The sequence below is a fragment of the Vulpes vulpes genome, chromosome 9 (assembly GCF_048418805.1).
Source record: "Vulpes vulpes isolate BD-2025 chromosome 9, VulVul3, whole genome shotgun sequence".
In the NCBI taxonomy this organism is placed as follows: Eukaryota; Metazoa; Chordata; class Mammalia; order Carnivora; family Canidae; genus Vulpes; species Vulpes vulpes.
Genome location: NC_132788.1, coordinates 37773613 through 37794814, shown reverse-complemented (window position 1 = coordinate 37794814; position 21202 = coordinate 37773613). Strand labels below are relative to the sequence as shown.

Genomic DNA, 21202 nt, shown 5'->3' with positions numbered 1-21202 from the left:
GGGTTGACTTTGTTACAAGAAGCAAACAACGGTTTTAAAAGGTACTTTTAAAACAAATGAAGGGTTGGATAAAGAAGAAGTGATGATATATTCTATGAAATAGTACTTAGCCATGAAGAGTGAGAACTTCCATTTGTAATGACATAGATGGAGCTAGAGGGTATTAAGCTAAGTGAAATAAGTGAGAGAAAGACAAATAGCAGATGATTTCACTTATTTGTGGAATCTAAAAAACAAATGAACAAACAGACAAAAAAAAACCAAACAGTCTTTAAAATACAGAGCACAAACTGGTGGTTGCCAGAAGGGAGGGCTTTGGAGGATGGGTGAAATAGGGGAAGGGGATTAAGAGGTATTCACTTGCAGTTATAAAAGAAATAAGTCATGGAGATGAAAAGTACAGCATAGAGCATAGAACAAGCAAACAAATAAATGAAGGATAAAAGCATTCTGTGGTAGAATTCAGTGAATTGATACAAATGGTTTATTAATTATAAGAATGTTTTAGTTTGCGTCTTGTGTGTAGACCAGCAGAGCTGAGGTCGGATTTATTTGTAGAGAGTGAGGCGTTGCTTTATAAGGTGTTTTATCCAGCTGTGCAAATATTTTGTTTTACTTTTGATACACAGGGAAATATATGGGATTATAATAAACTTTTCTGCAAATATGTGCAATAATTTTATAGAAGCAAAATATTGATTTAATGAATTAAATCTTATAGTTCATCAGAAGTACAAATAAAAGTTTTTAAAGAGTACATAAAAAGTAAGATAAATATGTTGATTTGATTCATGCCAACCTTTTTTTTTTCTTTCCTCCCCATTTTAGGGACCAGGTGCCCTACTGACTTTGCTGAGGTTCCGTCTATTCTGATGGAGTACTTTGCAAATGACTATCGGGTGGTTACCCAATTTGCCAGACACTACCAGACCGGGCAGGTAGGGCAGACACAAGCAAAGTGCTGTCCTCTGGGTGGTGGCGGTGAGCTTTCCCAGCCCATTGCATAATGTGGAGCCCCTCAGGACGGTCACCCTCTCTTGCAACCAGAATCCTTCTGCTGTGTTTTTATTGTACTTTTAGTTTTTTGCCAGCCAGTAGAGCTGCTCTGTCTTACATGCTAAGTCCTAGCTTATTTAGTCCTCACAACTCTGCCCTGAGGGAAGTGCTTCTTTCTGTTTTCTGGAGGGGGGAAACAAACAACCTGATTCCAGACAATAGTCCTTCAAACCTGTCTCGCTTCAGAAAAGCCATTGGTCTTTCCTCTTCATTTATGCCTTTGAGTATTTGTTTTCTTGGTTTAAATTTTTCCGTTGTTTTGTAAAACTGATGAGCAGTGCCCTCTTTTCCCATCGTGCCTTGCACAGTAGGTCTAAAAATTCTTCAGCTTCAGAGTTTTGATTTCAATAGTTGGATTTAAAGTGGAACTTAAAAGATTTTAAAGTTTTATAAACTAGGAAGACAATGAGAAAGCTCTTATGGTGAGTTGGCCATAAACCTAACTATGGACATAGTGCCGTGTACTCTCCACCTGCTTTGTGAAATATCTTCTTCTCCTTCTCTGAGAACTCGGATTATATAATTACTGTCACATTAGTTGATGTTTCCTCCTTAGATTGTACCTCCTTGAGTGCAGCTGTGAAATTACAGTCATCTTTGGATCCTTAGCACTTAGAGTCCCATAGCACATAAGAAGCACTAAAAGAAATTATAAATGAAGGGATGAATGGAATCAGAAAAAAATCACCAAACCCACCTTTATGTCTGAGTCTTTTTCTAGTGCAATTTGGTCATTTCTAATTTGGGAGCTTGATTTCATCTGTTACTGTCAACAGGGGAGTTTCTGGCTAACTAATCTGACTGGGTCTTTGTCATAATTTAGCTCCATTATTAAGGTGACAGAATTGAGATATTGGTAATCAATGAGCTACCTGTCCATTAACCTGCAGAGAGAACCCAGCCAGTAACAGAAACACAAACCATCAAATAATAGCACATTCTGCTCATGGGGTTTACATTTTGGGGTTTGGGAATGATCCAAAAGACCTGATTAAGCCCTTCCTTTGATCCCCGGCCCCCCTGCACCTGCTGTAGGGTGCAGAGCCAGGGGGTACCAGAAGAGGCTTCATGCAGGAAGTGCTGGAGTTGCTGGGTCTGGAAAAAATATGTAAAAGGGGCAATTTGCCAGTCGGCTCTCTCAGCCCCTTTCCATCTCATTAAAATCTATTTACTGAGAACACTAAGGACATACATAGGGAAGTAGTCAGGAAGTAGTTATTGAGTTTTTATTATGTACCAGGCACTGTTCTCAGCATCTGAGAAACATCCTGAGAAACAGCCAGGAGTAAGTGAGACAACATTCTGACATTCAAGGTCTTTAAATCTCAGCAGAACTAAGACAGAGCTAAAGACAAGGTCATTCCAGCCAGAAGGAAAAGCCTGTAAAGTCACAGAAAAATCTGAGACCATGACAAGATGCTGGTAGTGGCAAGAACAGAAGGAGGAAAAAGGAGAGACAGGAAAACACTGGAATGTTCTTGTTTCTAGGATTCACTCCCAATCCCTGCAGTCCTCTTGCCCCCACACACTTTTTAATCCCAGCTCATTTACTAGACCACCGTTTGTGACTTGACTGGTTTTTCTTGGCCATTGTTTACACTGGGCTTTGCTCTCACATTTCCTCTTGGGAGTTGTGTCTGGTCCTCTTGGCTCTCAACTCTGCCCCAGCCCATTTGTTCCTTAGCCTTTGGCAGACACTTCCCTGGGTTCTACCTTTGAACCCGTGTCCTTGCTCAGCCCTGAGCAGGGCTCAAGTGAAGACTTGCAAATATGTAGTGAAGCAATGGTGAGGGCCAGAATGAAGGCATTGGCTGTCCGGGGCCTGGAAGAGCAGAGTTCAAGAGCTCTTGGAGACTTAATTGGAAGAATTTGAGGATAGTTGGATACAGGGGTGAGAGAGGAGAATAAAAAATGGAGGCTACATAAAAAGAGAATTCTGGAAGAGGTCCAAGTTTGAGGAAGGAAGAGTTCTTTTTTTGGCCATATCCATGGGGCCATTAGTAATACAACTCTAAAATCCAGAATCAAATAGAAACTGCAATGTATGGAGGTATTTGGCAATTAAAGTATGGCCTGTGAGAGAAAAGCAGGCACTTGAAGAAGCAGCATCACCAGGAAAGGAGCTGAGGAGCTTAGATTGCAAAGGGGATCTGAGAAGAACAAACATAGGTAAGAGGTTTGCCATGAGCCTCTCAGAGTAATACTTAAAGCAGAAAGTTAAATCTCGTGCTGAAATTCACCATGATTACTAAAATCAGTTTTAAAAATGTTATCTATTTACAAAATAGAACCATCAGAGGAGCAAAGAAAGGCAAGAGCCACTAATAATGTCATGTCCCCAAACAGGACTATTCTTATTTTATTATTGCATTCTTCTGTAAGAAGAGCCATTCTTGAACAAGATAGTTTCAAGATAACAACAGTAGGTCCAAAGATACACTTGAAACTGAAAGAAAATGGAAAGAAACAGTAAGCTTGTTTGAATTAATTCAAGTTTCAGATTCAGAAGACACATCCAGTGGGCTAAAGGGACTTGCAGACACAGTCTCTAAAGAATTTAAAATAATTTTGCGATTCATATGGAGAACAGAGAGTGCCAGGAGGCCAGAAACATGTAACTGCCTTGAGTTTCGCAAAGGGCTTGCCTCTTCTTGTCACTAATTAAGATACCAAGTGGCTAGATGATTTCATTTTAAGGGCAGTTTTAGCCTTAAGGACAAGGAGTTAATTCCCTAAAATCCAAGGCTTTGTAAATAAATGACATTAAAGCCCATAAGAAGAATAACAGGGTTGCATCTTTATGCTTCATTTCCTATTCTGCTACATATTAGGAAAGGATTTTTTTTTTTAACCATCATGTGGTATATTTCAGAGAACTCTCAGAGTAAGGATAATATATCAGTGACTTATTAACACCTACAAATATTTTATCTTAACTAGAGCATGGCATAGCCAATGAATTCCTTGTGGTTGAGGAATGAGAAGCATGCTTATCAGATTTGTAGGGGCCATACAGCTGTCAGAGATAACAAATGCCAGGGGTCCTCATTTGAGATTCAGAACTGTCTTGACAAGCTACAACATCAAAGTTGAAGCAGAATTTCTTGTCCATTAATCTTAAAATTAATAACACAAGTAGAGGAGTACAGACTTGGTAGCTGCTCATGTGAAAAGCGCTCAGGTTTTTGGACCTAGTAGACAGAACTGAATCAACAGCCTGATGGAGTCTCCCCATTGATCTTCTAGCTCAGGCTACATTAGGGACCTGTACCATACAAGGAGCTGGAGATGACTGGCTCTCTTCTCGGTGCTTATTTCTTCCCACCTCAAGCCTAACCCTTTTCCTGTTGCTCCCAGTAAGCAGAAAATTATCTACAGGTAGGCCTCACACTTCTGGAAACGTGATCCTTATTCTCCCTTAAACATTATTTTAACTTCTTTTTAGTTGTACTAAAAATAATGTAAAAGTTACCATCGGAACCTTGTGTAAGTGTGCCCGTCAGTGGTATGAAGTACCTTCTTATTTTTTGCTCCTATCCCCACCATCTGCCTCTAGAACTCTCTTCATCTTACAAACTGAAGTTTTGTCCTTGTTAAACAACTCCTTAGTTGTTCTCCCCCCGGCCCCTGGCAACCATCTTTCTACTTTCTGTCTCTGAATTTGACTATTCTAGGTACCTTGTATCAGTGGATTCCTGTAGTCTTTGTCCTTTTCTTTTTTTTTTTTTTTCTTTGTCCTTTTTTTAACTTAGCATAATGTTTTTAAAGCTCCTCATGTTGTAGCCTCTGACAGTTTCCTTTTCTTTAAAGACTGCATAGCATTCCACTATGGTATAGACCACATTTTTTGTGTCTCTTCATCCGCAATGGATACTTGGGTTGCTTCCAGCTTTTGACTATTGTGAACATTGATTTACAAATAGCTGCTTGAGTCTCTGTTTTCAGTTCCTTTGCATATATATCCAGAAGTGAGATTGCCCGATCATATAGAAAGTCTATTTTAAATATTTTGAGGAACCACTAGACAGTTCTCCACAGTGACTGCATCTTTTTTACATTCCTACTTTGTACACTGTTGAGCACAAGGTTCTAATTTCTCCACATCATCATCAACACGTTATTTTCTGATTTTTTTGATAGTAGTCATCCAAATGGATGTGAAGTGGTGTCTCATTGTGGTTTTGATTTTCATTTGCCTGATGACTAGTAATGTGAAACATCTTTTTATGTACTTTTTGACCATTTGTATATCTTCAAAGAAATGTCAGTTCAAGTCTTTATTATTATATTATAATTGGATTATCTCTTTTTATAGTTATGGGATTGTAGGAGTTCTTTATGTATTCTTACTGTTAATCCCTTATCAGATATATGATTTGCAAGTATTTTCTCCCATTCTATGGGTTGCCTTTTCAGGATGTTGATTGTGTCCTTCGATGCACAGTTTTTAATTTTGATATAGTCCAGTTAATCTATTTTTCTTTTCTTTTGTTGGCTGTGCTTTTGGTGTCATATCCATGAAATCATTGCCAGATCTGATGTAATGAAGTTTTTCCCCTATGTTTTTTTCTAAGACTTTTATAGTTTTAAGTCTTATGTTTAGGTCTTTAATTGATTTTGAGTTAATTTTAGCAGATGATGCAACTTATTTTTCTTATTTTAGTAATTCTGAAACTGATATCTCTTGTTAACTATCTATTTATTTAATGGTGTAAGTGTGCCCCCACCCTATATATTATAATGTGCCCCAGGTACATTTTTTAATACAATTATTACATTCCTGGATTCAAGAAAATAAGATAGTCGTAGCCCCTACACCAAAGTTAAAAACACTAAGCACTTCTATGGTGTAGTTTAAAAGCCTGACCCTTGACTCTCATCCCTGTATCCATCCCCATGAGGAAGGTAGGCTGTCCCTGATTCTCAGATTATTTGGAGTATCCAGAGTTTTTCTCATTGTTATTACACAGGCAGGGATAAAGATCAAATATATATTTCTTATATCACAATATCACACCACCCTATTTCCCTTCAGCAGTGTCTGCCTCTGTCCCCTTTGTCCATAGTTTGCAACCAGTAATATCTAAGCCCCCCTACTCCCCAGCAACTCTCCCCCCACATTTGCATTGTTCCCATCTTTTCCCACAATACTCTTTCTGCATATTGTATGGAGCAGGTGGCAAACCCCAGTGTATTTCAGTGTGTACTCAAGTATTCTGTTCAGTGTGGGATGCCATGTTCTGCAGTGACATTGGTGAGTTAGAAAATATTCTGAAGAGTAGCCTGCTACATTAGTATAAAATTAGAAACCATCTCACATTGGGAATGATGTAAGACTAGAAAAAAGAAACTGCAATGTGTTGTATAGTATCTGAAGGATGCCATGTAAGAGTAAAAAGGTAATTGTTCTATGTCATTCCAGAGTAAAAACCAATGGTACTGGTAATAGTGGATGGGGGTTATTATGAAGCTGATTTCAATTCAGTAGATTCTTCTCATGAGTGATTAGAAAGAAAGTGCCTCTGAAAGTAATAAACTTTTAATTTAGTATTTAATGTTGAAAAATAACTTCTATAAAATGAACAGGTGTGAACTTAAACCCAACTTAAATTACTATATGCTCCTCTCTGAAAGAAAGGACAACCTGAATTCTTATTAATTTTTGTTTAAAAATTGTTTTTTGCCACATGAGTTATTGATTCATAAGCAACATGGTGTTTAGTTTTGTTTTTGAGCTGTACAAAAGTGATATTATACTGTTTATAATCAATGTGTGCTTTTCCCAGTTATATGCCTAAAGTTTATCAGGGGTGCATGTAACTGCGATCTGTCTACTTTCAATTCAGTATAACTTTCCATAGTTTGTTAAGTCATTCTCCTGTCATCGGTCACAAGGATTCTTCCAGGTTCTTGCTAGTTCACCCAATTCTGCTGCGAGCATTTTTATACTTTTTGTATTCATGTGAAAGACTGGAATTGCTGGATTTGTAGGGGATGTGTGATTTTAAGTTTATGTGATAACGCCAAATTACCTTTCAAACTATTTGTATTTATTTGCCTTCCTCTTAGCAAGTGTTCCCCTCACACCACATCCTCACTAGCATCTGATATTGTCAGAGTGACAATATCAAAGTGGATTTGTCAGCTTTATAGTTAAGAAATACAATGCTATTGTGGCCTTTACTGGTAAGCAGCATTCCCTGGCTACTTTTAAAGTTGAATAGCTTTTTATGTTTTTATTGTCTGTTTTTGTTTTCTTTCAATGTCTGTCTTATGTGCATTTTTCTATGCGGTGATTTACTTTATTCTTTTTTTTTTTTTTAAGATTTTATTTGTTTATTCATGAGAGACACAGAGAGAGAGAAAGAGAGAGGCAGAGACACAGGCAGAGGGAGAAGCAGTCTCCATGCAGGGAGCCTGACGTGGGACTCGATCCCGGGTCTCCAGGATCAGGCCCTGGGCTGAAGGTGGTACTAAATCGCTGAGCTACCGGGGCTGCCTGATTTACTTTATTCTTATTGATCTCTCCTCCTTCTTGCTATGTTAGAACAGTAATCCTGTGGTAGGCATATGTCTCCTCTCAGTTTGTGGCTTGTCTTTTCACTTTCTCTGTGGTATCTTTTGATGGATTTAATTCCTGCATTTTAACATTGTTGAATTGAGCAATCTTTTCTTTATAGTTAGTGCTTCTTAGATCTTATTTGAGAGGCATTTGTTTCCTTAAAAGCCATAAAGATATTCTTTTGTTTTCTTCTGAACATTTTAATCTTTTTCTTGATTTTTCCCGTCTCTGTAATCCAGTTGGAAATTCTCTATGTGTTTAGTACAGGGTAGAATCCAGTTTCCTTTCTGGTCAATGGATAGCCCTGTCCTAGCACTGTTACTCATTCTCTGGTGACCCATCATGAAGCACGTACCCACTATATGCAATAAGCTGTTTATGGGATTTTTCTTTTATTTCACTGTTTACATTTTTTGCCCTGATACTAGTACCATTCTGTCTTTATTATGGCAGCTTCATCAAGTCTTCCTCCATTTGTTTTTCAGAAATTTCTTGTCTATTCTTGAATTTTTGTGTTCATTCATATACATTCAGAACTAACTGACCTATTTAAAAAAAAAACAAAAAAAAATAAAAATAAAAATAAAAAAAACAAAAACAAACAGAAGAGTTTGGCTAGGATTATTAAATCAGTAGATCAATTTGGAGAGAACTGATATCACTCCATATTGATCTTCCGATACATGACTGGTATACTTCTTCATTTCTTAGGTGTTTTTTGTTTTGTTTTGTTTTTTAAAGATTTATTTATTCATGAGAGACAGAGACAGAAGCAGAGACATAGGCAGAGGGAGAAGCAGGCTCCCTGCAGGAAGCCCGTGCAGGACTTGGTCTTAGATCCCAGGATCACACCCTGAGCTGAAGGCAGACGCTCAACCTCTGAGCCACCCAGGTGTCCCCATTTCTTAGGTGTTTTAAGTCATTTAATAAAGTTTTAAATTTTTTTCCTAAGGCTCAACTTTTGCTATACTTAATCTTAGATGCCCTACTTTTTTGAAGCTATTATAAATAATATATTTTTTAAAATTATGTTTTCTTTCTTTTTTTTTTTTTTTAAGATTGTATTCAATTATTCATGAGAGACACACACACACAGAGGCAGAGACATAGGCAAAGGGAGAAGGAGGGCTGCCTGCAGGGAGCCTAATGTGGGACTTGATTCCAGGACTCCAGGATCATGCCCTGAGTGGAAGGCACCCCTCCCAACCACTGAGCCACACAGGCATCCCTGAATTATATTTTCTAATTGTTACTGTTGTTTAAAGGAGCTATTGGGCAGCCTAGGTGGCTCAGCAGTTTAGTGCCGCCTTCAGCCCAGGGCGTGATCCTGGAGACCTGGGATCAAGTCCCATGCTTCTCCCCCTGCCTGTGTCTCTGCCTCTCTCTCTCTCCGTGTCTCTCATGAATAAATTAAAAAAAAAACTTTTTTTTAAAGTAAAAAAACAAAGGAGCTATTTATCCTTTTTTGTATATAGATTTTGTTTCCACTTTGCTAAACTTTCTTTTTATTTTGGGTAACTTACCTATAGAATTTGTAACCTTTTTAGCCAGTTAACTTTTGCTGCAAAAATGACAATTTTATTTTTTGTTTTCAACTCCTATCTCTTTTTATTTCTCTTTCTTGCCTTATTTGACTTACCAGAACCTCCAGAACAGTGTTGAATAGACGCTGTAATATGGTCATTATTTGCCTTTATCCTGATTTCTAAAAGAAATGTTTTCAGTGTCTTATCGTAAAGAAAGATATTTGTAGCACTTGACGGGATGAGCACTGGGTGTTATTCTGTATGTTGGCAAATTGAACACCAATAAAAAATAAATTTATTATTAAAAAAAAAGAAAGATATTTGTTGTAGATTTGGTGGAGATCTCAGGAAAAGGAAATTCTTTCCTATTTCTAGTTACTTTTTTTTTTTTTTTGATCATTAGTGGGTATTGCATTTTAAAAAAATTATTTAAATTCAATTAACATATTATTGGTTTCAGAAGTAGAGGTTAGTGTATTTTATCAGATTTTGTGTGTGTGCATCTTTTCAGATAATTGGGTTGTTTTTTTCCTTCAGTCTCTTAATGTAGTGAACATTGCTGTTAAATGTTAAACCATTTTTGCATTGCAGGATTAGATAGGCTTGGTCCTAACTTATTTTTAACACAGCGCTGGCTTCGGTTTGCTAATGTTTTCATACAGAAGATTTTTGCATCTGTATTTATGAGAGACTGGCTTATGATTTTTCGTTATCCTCTTGTTCTTTGCTTTGTTAATATTAAGAATATACCATTTCTTAAAATGAGCTTCCAAATGTTCCTTCTTTTTCCCTTCTGTTCTTTAAAAGTGGTTTATACAATTGTATTAATCTGTTTCTTGAAACTTTGTCAGAATTCATCTCTAAAACCATTCAGGACCTATTATTTTCTCTGTGGGAAGATTTTTTTTTTAAAAGACTGATTCCTTAATAGTCCCAGTAGTCTTTGGGTCTTCTTTTCTTTTAAGTAAGCTTTGCAAGGTTGTAATTTTCTAGAAATTTACCCATTTAATCCAAGTTTTCAAGTTTATTGGCATAAAGTTATTTATATCATTCTTTTTTATCCTTCAAATCCTGCTAAACGTGTAGTTATATCCTTTTCATTTCTAATACCGTTCTCTTATTTTTTCTCTATTAATCCTGGCAGAAGTTTGTCTGTCTTTTTAATGTTTCCAAAGAACTAATGCATATTTTGTTTATCCTCTTTGTTTGTTTTAGTTCACTTATTCTTCTTCTTTCCTTCCTCTTTCTTTGTTTGTATCCCTCAATTAAGGTGGGCACTGAACTAATTCAATTTCAATATAATCTAACATGTCTGTTCACATTTTAATGCTATAATTTTAAATTGTGCTGATACAGCGCTTTAGCTGCATGCCATGCTTTTAATATAAAATCTTTCTAATGTTGCTAATTGCATTGTAATTTCCCCTTTGATCCACAAGTTGTTAGAAATATAGTTTAAAAGTTTTAAACCTTTGCTTATCTTTTTCTTATTTATATTTAATTAGTATACCTATTACTGATTCTTTGTGGGTTGTTGATATTTTATACCTTAGTATGTCCTCAGTTTTTTGGGAATGATTTGTTTGTGCCTGAGTACATTGTGTATTTTCTGATTGTTGGGTCTGGGGTTGCATATAAGTCTGTTGTTAAGACAATCTTTTCATTGTGTTGTTTAGGTTTTTGATATGTAACTACTTTTTTTGAACTAGCAAAAATTGAGAGGTGGAAATCTTCCAGGATGATGGATAATATTTTCACCTTAGTTTTACCTATCTTTTTCTTTTTTTTTTTTTTTTTTGAAGTTAGGACTTTATTTATTTAGAGCAGTTTTAGGTTCACAGCAACACTGGGAAGATGGTACAGAGATTTCCCATATACTCCCTGCCACCCCCCCACGGGTAGAGCTTCCCCCCATTATATTCCTCCAGCAGAGTTGTATGTGTTTGTTATAGTTGGTGAACCTACACTGACACATAATCCTCCAAGTCCATAGTTTATATTAGGGTTCACTCTTGGCATTGTACATCCTGTGAATTTGGACAAATGCCATCATGGCATCATATCCAGTATTTTCACTGCCTTATAAAATTTTCTTTCTTTATTCCATGTATTTTGAGTATATTTTATTAGATGCATAAATATACAGAATTGTTAAATTTTCCTGATGAACTATTCCTTTCTTCCTCATGTGTTGTCCTCTTAATCTTCATAATGCTTCACCTGAAAGTTTTTTTTCTGATAGTCTTGCAACCCTAACTAGGTCACTAATCATTAAATAGAGTCGTATGCAGGAGGCCTAGTTGGCTCACTCAGTAGAGCATGCGACTCTTGATCTCGGGGTGTGAGTATAGAGATTACTTAAAAATAAAACTTTAAAGAAGGAAAAATACTGGGGTGCCTGGGTGGCTCAGTTGGTTGAGCATCTGGCTTCCACTCAAGTCATAATCTTGGGGTCCTGGAACTGAGCCCTACATCAGGCTCCCCTCTCACTGGGGAGTCTGCTTCTCCCTCTTCTTCTGCCCCTTCCCCTGCTCGTGCGTTCGCTCTCTCTATCTCTCTCAAATGAATAAATAACATCTTAAAGAATGTATATAATCATTTGATTTTTGAGAGAATCTACAGCTTTTGTACAATTTTGTGCATTGGCCACTACTAAAATTTGTTGCTCTAGGTAACTTTCTCACAAAATATTTATCAAATAATAGGAATGAACATTTATTATTTTATATGTTTATCGTATTTAATCCTATCTAACCATGAAGTAGGTACATGGTTATCCACACTTTATAGAAACTGATTTAGGTTAATTTGCCCAAAGATCACACAATAGTAACATGGGGGTTGGTCTCTTAGTTTCTATTTGTGATGTTAGTAGACCTCTTAGTTTCACATCAGAACTTTCTTAAATTTCTGTCAGTTGCTAAAATCAATATTATAACATATGGGTGTTTTCTCTTTTCCAGTTTTTAGTGTGGTAGGAAATGGCTTATACTTCTTTTACAGTATGTCTTGGAAAATCAAAGACCTCTTTCCATTTTGTTATTTTTAGAACAGTAGAATTCTAGTGCTTTCATTTTAGAATGTTCTGTGCTGCGTCATTGTTAGATTTAGTTCGTGAAAGTCAGCCCAAGGGTAAAATTGCTTAAGATCTATTTCCAAGGAGACAGATAGGCTTGTAATAAATCTTCTGTCATTCTCTCTCAGGAGATATGAACAAGGATTGAAGGTAAAAATCATAGCGCCACTGGAACTAGATTAGTTTTGGCAGGTTTAAGTTGTTTTGAAACTTATTTTCAGCTTTCATGCTTCTCAATTATGTCTAGACAAGAACAGTGAGCTGGGAGGCGGAGGCGGGTCTGAGCTTGGTCTTCCACCACACACACTTGACCTCTGATGAGTCCCTGAACTTGTCTGAGGCTTCTCTGCTTTTCTTTATTTTTTAATATCTTTTTAAAAAAAATTTATTTATTTATTTGAGAGAGAGCATGAGCAGGGGGAAGGGGCAGAGGGAGAGGAGAAGCAGACTCCCTGTTGAGCAGGGAGCCCCAATGTGGGACTCGATCCCGGAACCCTGAGATTATGACCTGAGCCGAAGGCAGATGCCTAACCAACTGAGCCACTCAGGTGCCCCAGCTTTTTTGTACAAAATAAAAATGCAAATTTAGAAGTTAAAAATTAATACCCCCATACTTACCTCAAAAACTAGTTTTTGAGTCAAATTTTGTAATATATGTAAAGTGTGAACACGGTATTGGAGTTTTTTTAAAGAATAAAATGGAAGTTAGAACTCTATCACACATTAAAATATTTAACTGAACCCTGTAAAAGTCAAAGTACTTCTGTCTATTTCTCTGAACCATCAGTGAGTCTGTGATAACATATAAGCATTTCTAAAGATTCCTTTTTCTCATTTCATCTTAGTTTGTCAGAAGCAACACTACGAGTCATGGAAGCTAAAAGCAATGTTATTTCCTGTGGATTTAGATCTGAGATTTTTGTCTCTTTGGGAGTAGGCAGCTTTTTCATTATATTGATTATGTGCCATCTGGATTATAGGATAATAGCAAAACAGACTAGTTGATACATGCTGAGTCCAGTTGTTTTCCCGTTATAGGCACGTGTGGAGATTTAGTGCTTGGGGTGGTATGGGATCAAGCTGCAAAATTGAGGCTGCCGACTCATACCCTGGACAGCTTTGATGCTCGGCTTTCTGCCTCTGAAGGCTTTTCTTGTTCTGGATGACCATGTCTCAACAAGTTTATGTCATTAGATCCAACATGTTCCTAAAGGATATCAGTGCTAGGAGTTCTTTGCTTTGGGAAGAGCTGAATTTATTACCATAACAAGGGTTTGTACCAGAGAATGTCTTCACTTCTAATATTTATGCAGCTTTTACCATAATACATTTTCTAAATGGTCATAAATAAAACAAGCTATTTTATCACAGTGACTTGGCTCTAGAAAAGTCTGATGCCAAAACTTTTAACAAGACATTATTTAAATTAGACTGGTGAGATTGTGAAGTGATAGAAAATGTCTGGAAAACATATGAGGTTATATGCTTACAAGTTGAGCTCATGGGGAAACATTCAGAGAATTCAGGTAATGCTGAGTTCGTTAAAATATTTGCATTTTTTGATGATATTCTGAAACCTTCCAAAAATGATGTGCTGCTTTAATGTAACAGCTAAGCTATTATTATTCTAACGGTTTTGTTGGTGTGTATGGTCAGCCAGCAGTGCAGCTTGTGTCTATCCTATAGTAAACACCTCCCTTCCTTTGGGAAGACAGTGTACATATGCTCTGCACAACTCAGTGTTTGACTCAAATGAAGCTCTCAGAGAAGCGTGTTGTTACCTGGACAGTGATGTAACCTGTTGTCCAAGCCAGAGCACTTTTTTTTTTTCTTCCACACCCGCCCACCCTAAAGAAGGAAGAGGGATGCTCTTATCAATTAGAACAGAACAGTAGTCCCAAACCAAGATGGCCAGGCCCACCTGCCTGTGTGGACACCCTAGCCATGATAGCCCTTAGGCAAGATAGACATGTTAGGTGCAGGGACTTGAATTTCATCTAGTTAGTTAATCCTTTCCACAAATTGACTGAATAACTATTACCACATTAAATCTTTATACCAATTTTTTACAGTGCTATTTTAATCCTTATTTCACAATTGAGAACACACAATACCAGGAGACTTGCCTGCCATCCCAAGCAAGTGAGTAGCAGCTTGAAAACACAAGCTGCCTGATCTCAGACACAGTCCTCTGGCTCTCTCATGGTGCTACCTTCCCAAAGGCAGTTCGACTTGTAAAATCAGGATGATTTAATTTTGCTCACCTTTGTTGTTCAAGTACTCATGATGCTTATGTTTTTCTAAGTCAGGATATCTCAGACTTTAATGGGCATAAAATCACCTGGGGACCTGGCTAAGATGTGAATTCTGACATGGTGGGTGTGGAGCACCCATGATTTTGTATTTCCAAGAATCTCCCAGGTGATGCTGAGGCTGCTGGTCTTTACTTGCTTCAGGCTTCATGTAGTTGGTAATTATTTTCCTTGTTATTCGTATTTTAATTATGAATAGGAAACCAGACTTTACCTTCTTGACAGAGGGAAGGATCAATTTTATGGTCTTTTGTTTTTTCTTTTCAGCTATTAGTTGTGTTGTGGCGTTAAAAAAAAGAAGAATTGAGAGCTGGGACTGGGCTCTAGTACAGCCATGTACTTTGGGTACACAGAAAAGGATGGGGCTTTCTGTCCCCTAGGTATTTTCAAGGGACCTTTCACACCATGATGGCTGTGCCTCAGAATGTAGTTGGGGCTCCAAAAACTGAAACGGAAACCACTGGATGCATCAATAAGATGGATTCATCAGGATAGGATGAATAAATGAACTAAATGCTAGAAATAGGAACTGCTACTCTGCACATAGCAGAACTGTGGCTTGGGGCAGTGCAGCCTTCTGGACTCTGAGATGGAGGCTGAGGCCCTGTGGTTTATAGGGGACTTGGCATATATTATGAGACAGGCTGCACTGTCTCTGTTTTAGTCATACAAAGTCAGATCTTACTTCTTTACAAATGACACAAGCATTTTTGTTTTTAAATAAAGAACAAAGATAGTTGTGGAAAAATTCATATTGATTTTTTTGGGGGTTGGGCAGCAAAGCAGGGTTTATTGAGTGATAGTGAGGCAAAGTTTATTGAGTGATAGTACAAAATGGCCAAAGAGGGAAGGGACTCGAGAGGGTTGCCTCATATTGAATTATTAAAATAAATTCTGTCACTGTAGTTAATTATTAGCATATTATGCCCCAGTTGTGGAAACAACAGTTCTGCTGTTTTCCTATTTACCAGTGGAGGGTAAAGATCACAGTGACTTCCTATATTTTATAGCTAGAGTGAATCTTTGAAATAGAAATACTACCACTCAAGTAATACGGAGGCATAAGTAATTGCCTTTTAGACACTAAATAATTGCTGTCTTTTAAATTCCTCCATTACTCTCTCTGTATCTCTCCTGTGGTACTGGGGGAATATTCCCTTGCATTGTTAGTGTCAACATACATTCCTTTTCCTGTTTGTGGTAGCACGGGTGGGAAGGCTTCATTGTTGTGTGACCTGACTGCTTAGTAGGGTCCCTTGCACACCATGGGATGCTTCCCAAGATGAGCTCAGTGGGTCTCCCTAACTAACCTGACTTGCCTTTATGGCTTTGTCCCCTTCCACAGGCAGAGCCTCTGCTCAGGGAACATGGGAGTGAGCCAGCATCAAACCAGAGTTACTTCACACCTAGCAGCCTTCGATAGAGACAAAATCACTATAGGTGTTTTTATAAAAGAAACTCAGGCTAGGGCATAAATGATCTGACATATAAAGTTTAGTCAGTAAATATTATATTGAAATAAATCTTCATTCATGTTCTCAAACCTTGTTCCAAATAGTCTTCCCTTGTTGAGGGATACAGATTGCTTCTGAAAACCATGTCTGAATAGCTCTATGTAGGGTTGCAGATTGCTAAGCTTTGTTAAGGATATAACTAGATGTGCTGTTATGTTTAACAGAGATGGCTCCTTGAAATAAGTATTGATGCGAAGACGCGCCTGAAAAAGAACAAAATGGCAATTTGCCTCTTGTTGCTGTAGAAAATGAATTTTGCAGGGGAGAAACGTGGGACTTGGGCCTAAGATTACTTGGCATTTTCAGGGTGGACTCATTGTGTGAGGCTGGCCTGTCTTCTGTCTGTGGCCTGGCAGAGAGCAGCAAGTGGTTTGCAGTGGAGAAGTCAGAGGAACTTTGGGACGTGCTAATTCAGTGAGGAAAGTAGGGACATGTGTCCCTTTGGAACATGGCCTGTTTGTTTCCTGGCCAGAAAGGAAAGCAGGTTAGTGTGTTCTTCATTAGCTCATCAGCTCACATGTGTTAGAGGAGACTGTTCTGACCAAGGTCCTGAACTGGTGGGGCTGAGGAAGTAGCTGGGGCATCCTGGAGGCCAGTTTCCAGAAAATCCAGGGAGTCTGCTGGCCTCCAGAGAGGTGAGTGCCAAGATGAGATTGAAAGAGCTGAAAAGAAGCTTTCTGAAGAAACTGGGTAAATTTAGGATCAGCAAGAAATTTAAAGATTAGTGAGAATGGTATAACTGCATTTGTATATTTTTAAAGAAATTTTCTTTGTAATAATTTTTCTTGTATTTATAGTTTACATCTCATTTCCTTAGCAAATTATTTCCCAACTAGTGTCCTAGGTATTAAATCACTTGGTTGTATAAAGATGCATTATGGTATTTTTATACCATAATGAGCACATTTTATGCTCAAATAATTTTAGGAAATGAATGTAGAAATTAAGTTTTCTGTTCTTTAAAGCTAGGACTACTCATAACTTTTAATATGCTAACTTGAACTGGGAATGTCCAGGCAAGTAATTTATTTGAGGAGAATCTCATGGAGAAACCTGACTTGCTTTTATTGCTGTATCCTTCTATCATAAGGCAAGACCTCCCCTCCGTAAACGTGGGGGCATGGGAGTCAGCCAAAGTCCAATGTAAGGCCAGTAACTTCAGATAGAGTTGGGTTCCATAGATAAAAAATGAAGAATGTAGGAAGAGTTTCTCACTTATTTGGTTATTTAACACATTGTTAATGGCACACACCTATAAATCTCTTGAAGAAGTACACAGTACTGTCTATGGAGTGCTTTGAATGGAAAGCTTTATTTTTTGTCTGTTTTCTTTTCAGTTGAAAGTTCACTTTATATCTCAGGCGAAATATATGTCATACAGAGGTACATTGTTTTCTGTCTACAACTTTGAGATTGCATACCTTGGAATTGAGTATATTCTGGATTTTAAAAAACTATATTGTTGTATATTTTGAATTTTAAAAACTAGTGGGTTCTGACAGAGTATCCTGTAGTCAAAGGAATTCGTATTTCTGCATATTTACAAAGTAGAATTAACACTTTGAAAACTTCACTTTTGTTCCGGCCACATTTTGCCATCAAGTGTGTTTTATCTAGTTTGTGAAAAGCTTTCAGTCTTCAGACCTTTCTGGATTATGGAACCCCAGGTAAAGGATCTAGACCTGTGCTCATAGCAGTTTGAATAGGCACCTCACTGACTTTCTCTCTCTAACTAGAGCTAAATTTATGGCCCACCTGTGAAGATGAATGAAAGTGTGAGATGTATATCTCTGTGCCCAATTTCCTTTTTTTTTTTTCTGTGCCCAATTTCCATTCTGACCTCATTTATTTTCCCACTTTTGTTTCATCATTTATTAATTATATGCTAATTAATATTTACTGGAATTTTTATTATCATTGCTAATCCTTTTGGGGAGGAACTTTTAGAGTATTTTTTTAAAAAAAGATTTATTTGACAGAGAAAGAGCAAGCAAGCAAGCACACATTGGTGAGGAGGGGCAGAGAGAGAGAGAGAGAAAGAGAGAGAGAAACTCAAGCAGACTCTGCTGAGCACAGAGCCCTACTTGGGGCTCAATCTCATGACCCTGAGATTAAGGCCTAAGCTGAAATCAAGAGTCAGACACTCAACCAACTGTGCCCCCCAGGTGCCCCTATTAGAGTATTAATAAAACAAATTTTGCAAAAGGTTATTTTTACCATCAAGCCACAGTATACCTGAATTGCAGTATTGAATTTGGAGGGGTACGTATATAAATAGAAAATAAATGTAAAAGCCCAAAGTCATACAGCTACAACATACCGCACAAACTTCATTGTGGGAAGCAGGTATCTGATTATAATTCTTTTGAGGGTAGGAGATGGTGTTGTCTTCTTCCCGTGGTTTCTAGAATGGCACCGTATACTAAGAATTTATTGAGTGAATGCAAGAATAATTGCTGGTGCTTTTAGTATACATTGAGATCAATTATTTGCATATTTTACCATTTCATTCCTTTAAAGCATACGAATGTGAATTATATGCATATCTAACCTTCATTCACTGTTTGTTGCCTATTTACTCTTATTTAAACATGAGATAACTCACGAATGAACTTAAAGTGTTTAGAGATTGCATGTGTACACAGCACAGTTGAATCATTTTGGTCAACCTAAAGGAGATGGTGCTTTAAATCTCTGGTACTTTATTCTTTAAGCCTATAGGAGCTGAAGTAATGAAAAGTGTCCCCTCCTCCCTCCATTAGTAATTTAAAAATAATAATGACACGGTTTCCTAGAATATAAGTTCCTTGAGAACTGGGATGTTTTATCAGTTTTATTCATTGATATATCAGCTTTGCCTGTCACATGATGGGCAATGAATAAATATTTGTTGAGTGAACGAACTGTCTTTTGGCTAAAACCCACTAACTGATACTCCCAGATGCTTCCTTGACAATTTTTTTTTCTTCTTGACAGTTTTAAACTGTCTTACCACACATGCTGATACATTGTAGGTTTCTTTTCTTTTCTTTTCTTTTCTTTTTTAAGATTTTAAAAATTTATTTGACAAGCAGAGCTAAAGAGAGAACACAAGCAGGAGGAGTGACAGGCAGAGGGAGAGGAAGAAACAGGCTTCCTGAAGAGCAGGGTGCCTGATACGGGGCTCTATCCCCGGACCCTGGGATCATGACCTGAGCCTAAGGCAGATGCTTAACTGACTGAGCCACCCAGGTGCTCCCCAGGTCTCTTCATAATAATCTTTAATGATTTCTGATTCCTGACTTAATGGGCAGTAGTTTCCCTTTCCAAAACTTTTTTGTGTTTCTTTTTCCTTTGGAAGCTAAAAGCATAAGTGGTCTTACAGATAACATCATTTTGGGAGTTTTTTTTTTTTTTTTTTTTTTTTTTGGTACTTATCCTTTTATTTTGAAACAATTACAGATTCATGGGAAGTTGCAAAAAAATAACATAGAGGTCCCATGTCACCTTCACCAGCAATGGTACTCATTTCCCCCAGCAGTAACATTTTATACAACTATATAGTATGTGTTTTCCTTTTATCAAATCATTTTTGATGAACTCTTTCTAGCTGCCCTCATCTTTCCATGCTCTCTTTCTTTACATCTTTTGTTTTATTGTAAACCTGACAAGGAAAGAATCAAGCTTCATTAAATTTGTCCCTTTAACGTTTACCATTGCTGAGTGGGTTTGAATCTCTGAGGTATTGCCCTCTAAATAAATGAGCTACTTCCGAATGGAAAGGCGTTAGGCTCTGAGATCCATTACTTGGCGTTTCCATATCATTGTCTACAGGGCAGAAGTCATCATCAGCCTTTCAAAGATGCCTGACCCCTGCTATGGGCCCTGGGGATGCTTGCTTCCCCGCCTGGCAGGGGACCTTCCTACCTCCCTGCTGACTGGATGATCCTCCTCATCCACCTCCCATTCCCCCATCTGCCCTATCCTCAGATCTGCCCATTCCCCAGGCCAGATTGGGATCCCAGGATTCTCCCGGGGCTGACAATGCTGCTGCGCTTCTCAGTGGACCACTCTCCACCACCTTCTCTCACCTCCTTAAGCCTGGGAATCCAACTCTTCTCACAGCCTCCTGTCTGACCGCCCATCTGTGGGAGCCCTACATCGGAGGTCTGAGCCACCTCTCGCCTGGTCTATGCCTCTTCTCCTGCCTGGTCAGGAACCTTGTACTCTCATTGTTTCTTCTCCTCTCTACATCTCCAGCCTGTATCCCAGGGTTCATTGCCATCAGCATTTCTTAAGCTTGCGTGTGCATTTTTCCAGCCTCAAGACTTTTCCCTCCCTGCTTTTTCCCTCTGCAGCTACTACCCTTCCTCTGTGCACCTCTCTGGCACACGTCTGGAAACTGTGGTGTCCTGTGTACTCATTGTCTCTGGGCCTCACCTACTGCCTTGCCCCAGCCCTCTCCAGTGGTGCCCCTGCCCAGTGTCTCTGGTAGTTGCTTGGGTTACTGATGTGCATCACTGGTGCACTAACTCTAGCCTCCTGTGTTTTTTCCCTAAGCCACTCCTTTCTTCCCCTTATCCAGTGTCTACACTGCAGCCAAAAGTCTTTCAAAAACACAAATTTGACCTTGTGACATCTTTGCTTAAAACTCGCCAGTGGCTTACCATGAGGCAGAGACTGAGGGTGGAGACCAGTGTCCCTGCTTGGCTCCGCCTGCCTCTCCTGCCTGGTGGAGCCCTGCTTGCCTGCCCTTGGCTCTTTTCACCACTTGCCAAGGACCCTCTTCTTTTCTGCCCTTCGCACATGGGTTCCACATGGGGTGCTTCTTTCTCCCTGCAGCCGGTCCCTTGTCTCCTTAATGCCTGTTTGCTTTGCAAATTTCACACCTATGGCAGTTCCTCTGCTAAGCCTTTCTAGGTTATGGTTCTCATACCCACCTGCACTGCTTTTCCTTCTCAGAACTCATGATAGTTGTTAACTCTCTTTAATATTGTGCTTACATAGGTAGTGTCAGCCTATGAAGCTTGAGGGGCCAGGACCCTATCTGTTCACCAGCTTCTGTCCCTAATGCCTAATGCAGTGCTTGTCCACAGTACTTTTCATTGTTGGAAAAATGAGAAAATGCCATCCTTCCACATACTTCTTTTTCTATGAAAACAAAACTAGTAAAGCTT

At 38.3% G+C, this 21202-nt stretch overlaps 1 protein-coding gene across 4 annotated transcripts in view; it reads left to right on the top strand.

Moving 5' to 3' along the window:
• The window catches only part of MIPEP (mitochondrial intermediate peptidase), a 172964-nt gene that overhangs the window by 69569 nt on the left and 82193 nt on the right, over positions 1 to 21202 (top strand). For all 4 annotated transcript variants that reach the window (XM_025996669.2, XM_072719822.1, XM_072719823.1 and 1 more), the window contains exon 14: positions 829 to 938. In XM_025996669.2, the coding sequence (XP_025852454.2) occupies positions 829 to 938 (110 nt within the window). The remainder of the gene's footprint in view (positions 1 to 828; positions 939 to 21202) is intronic.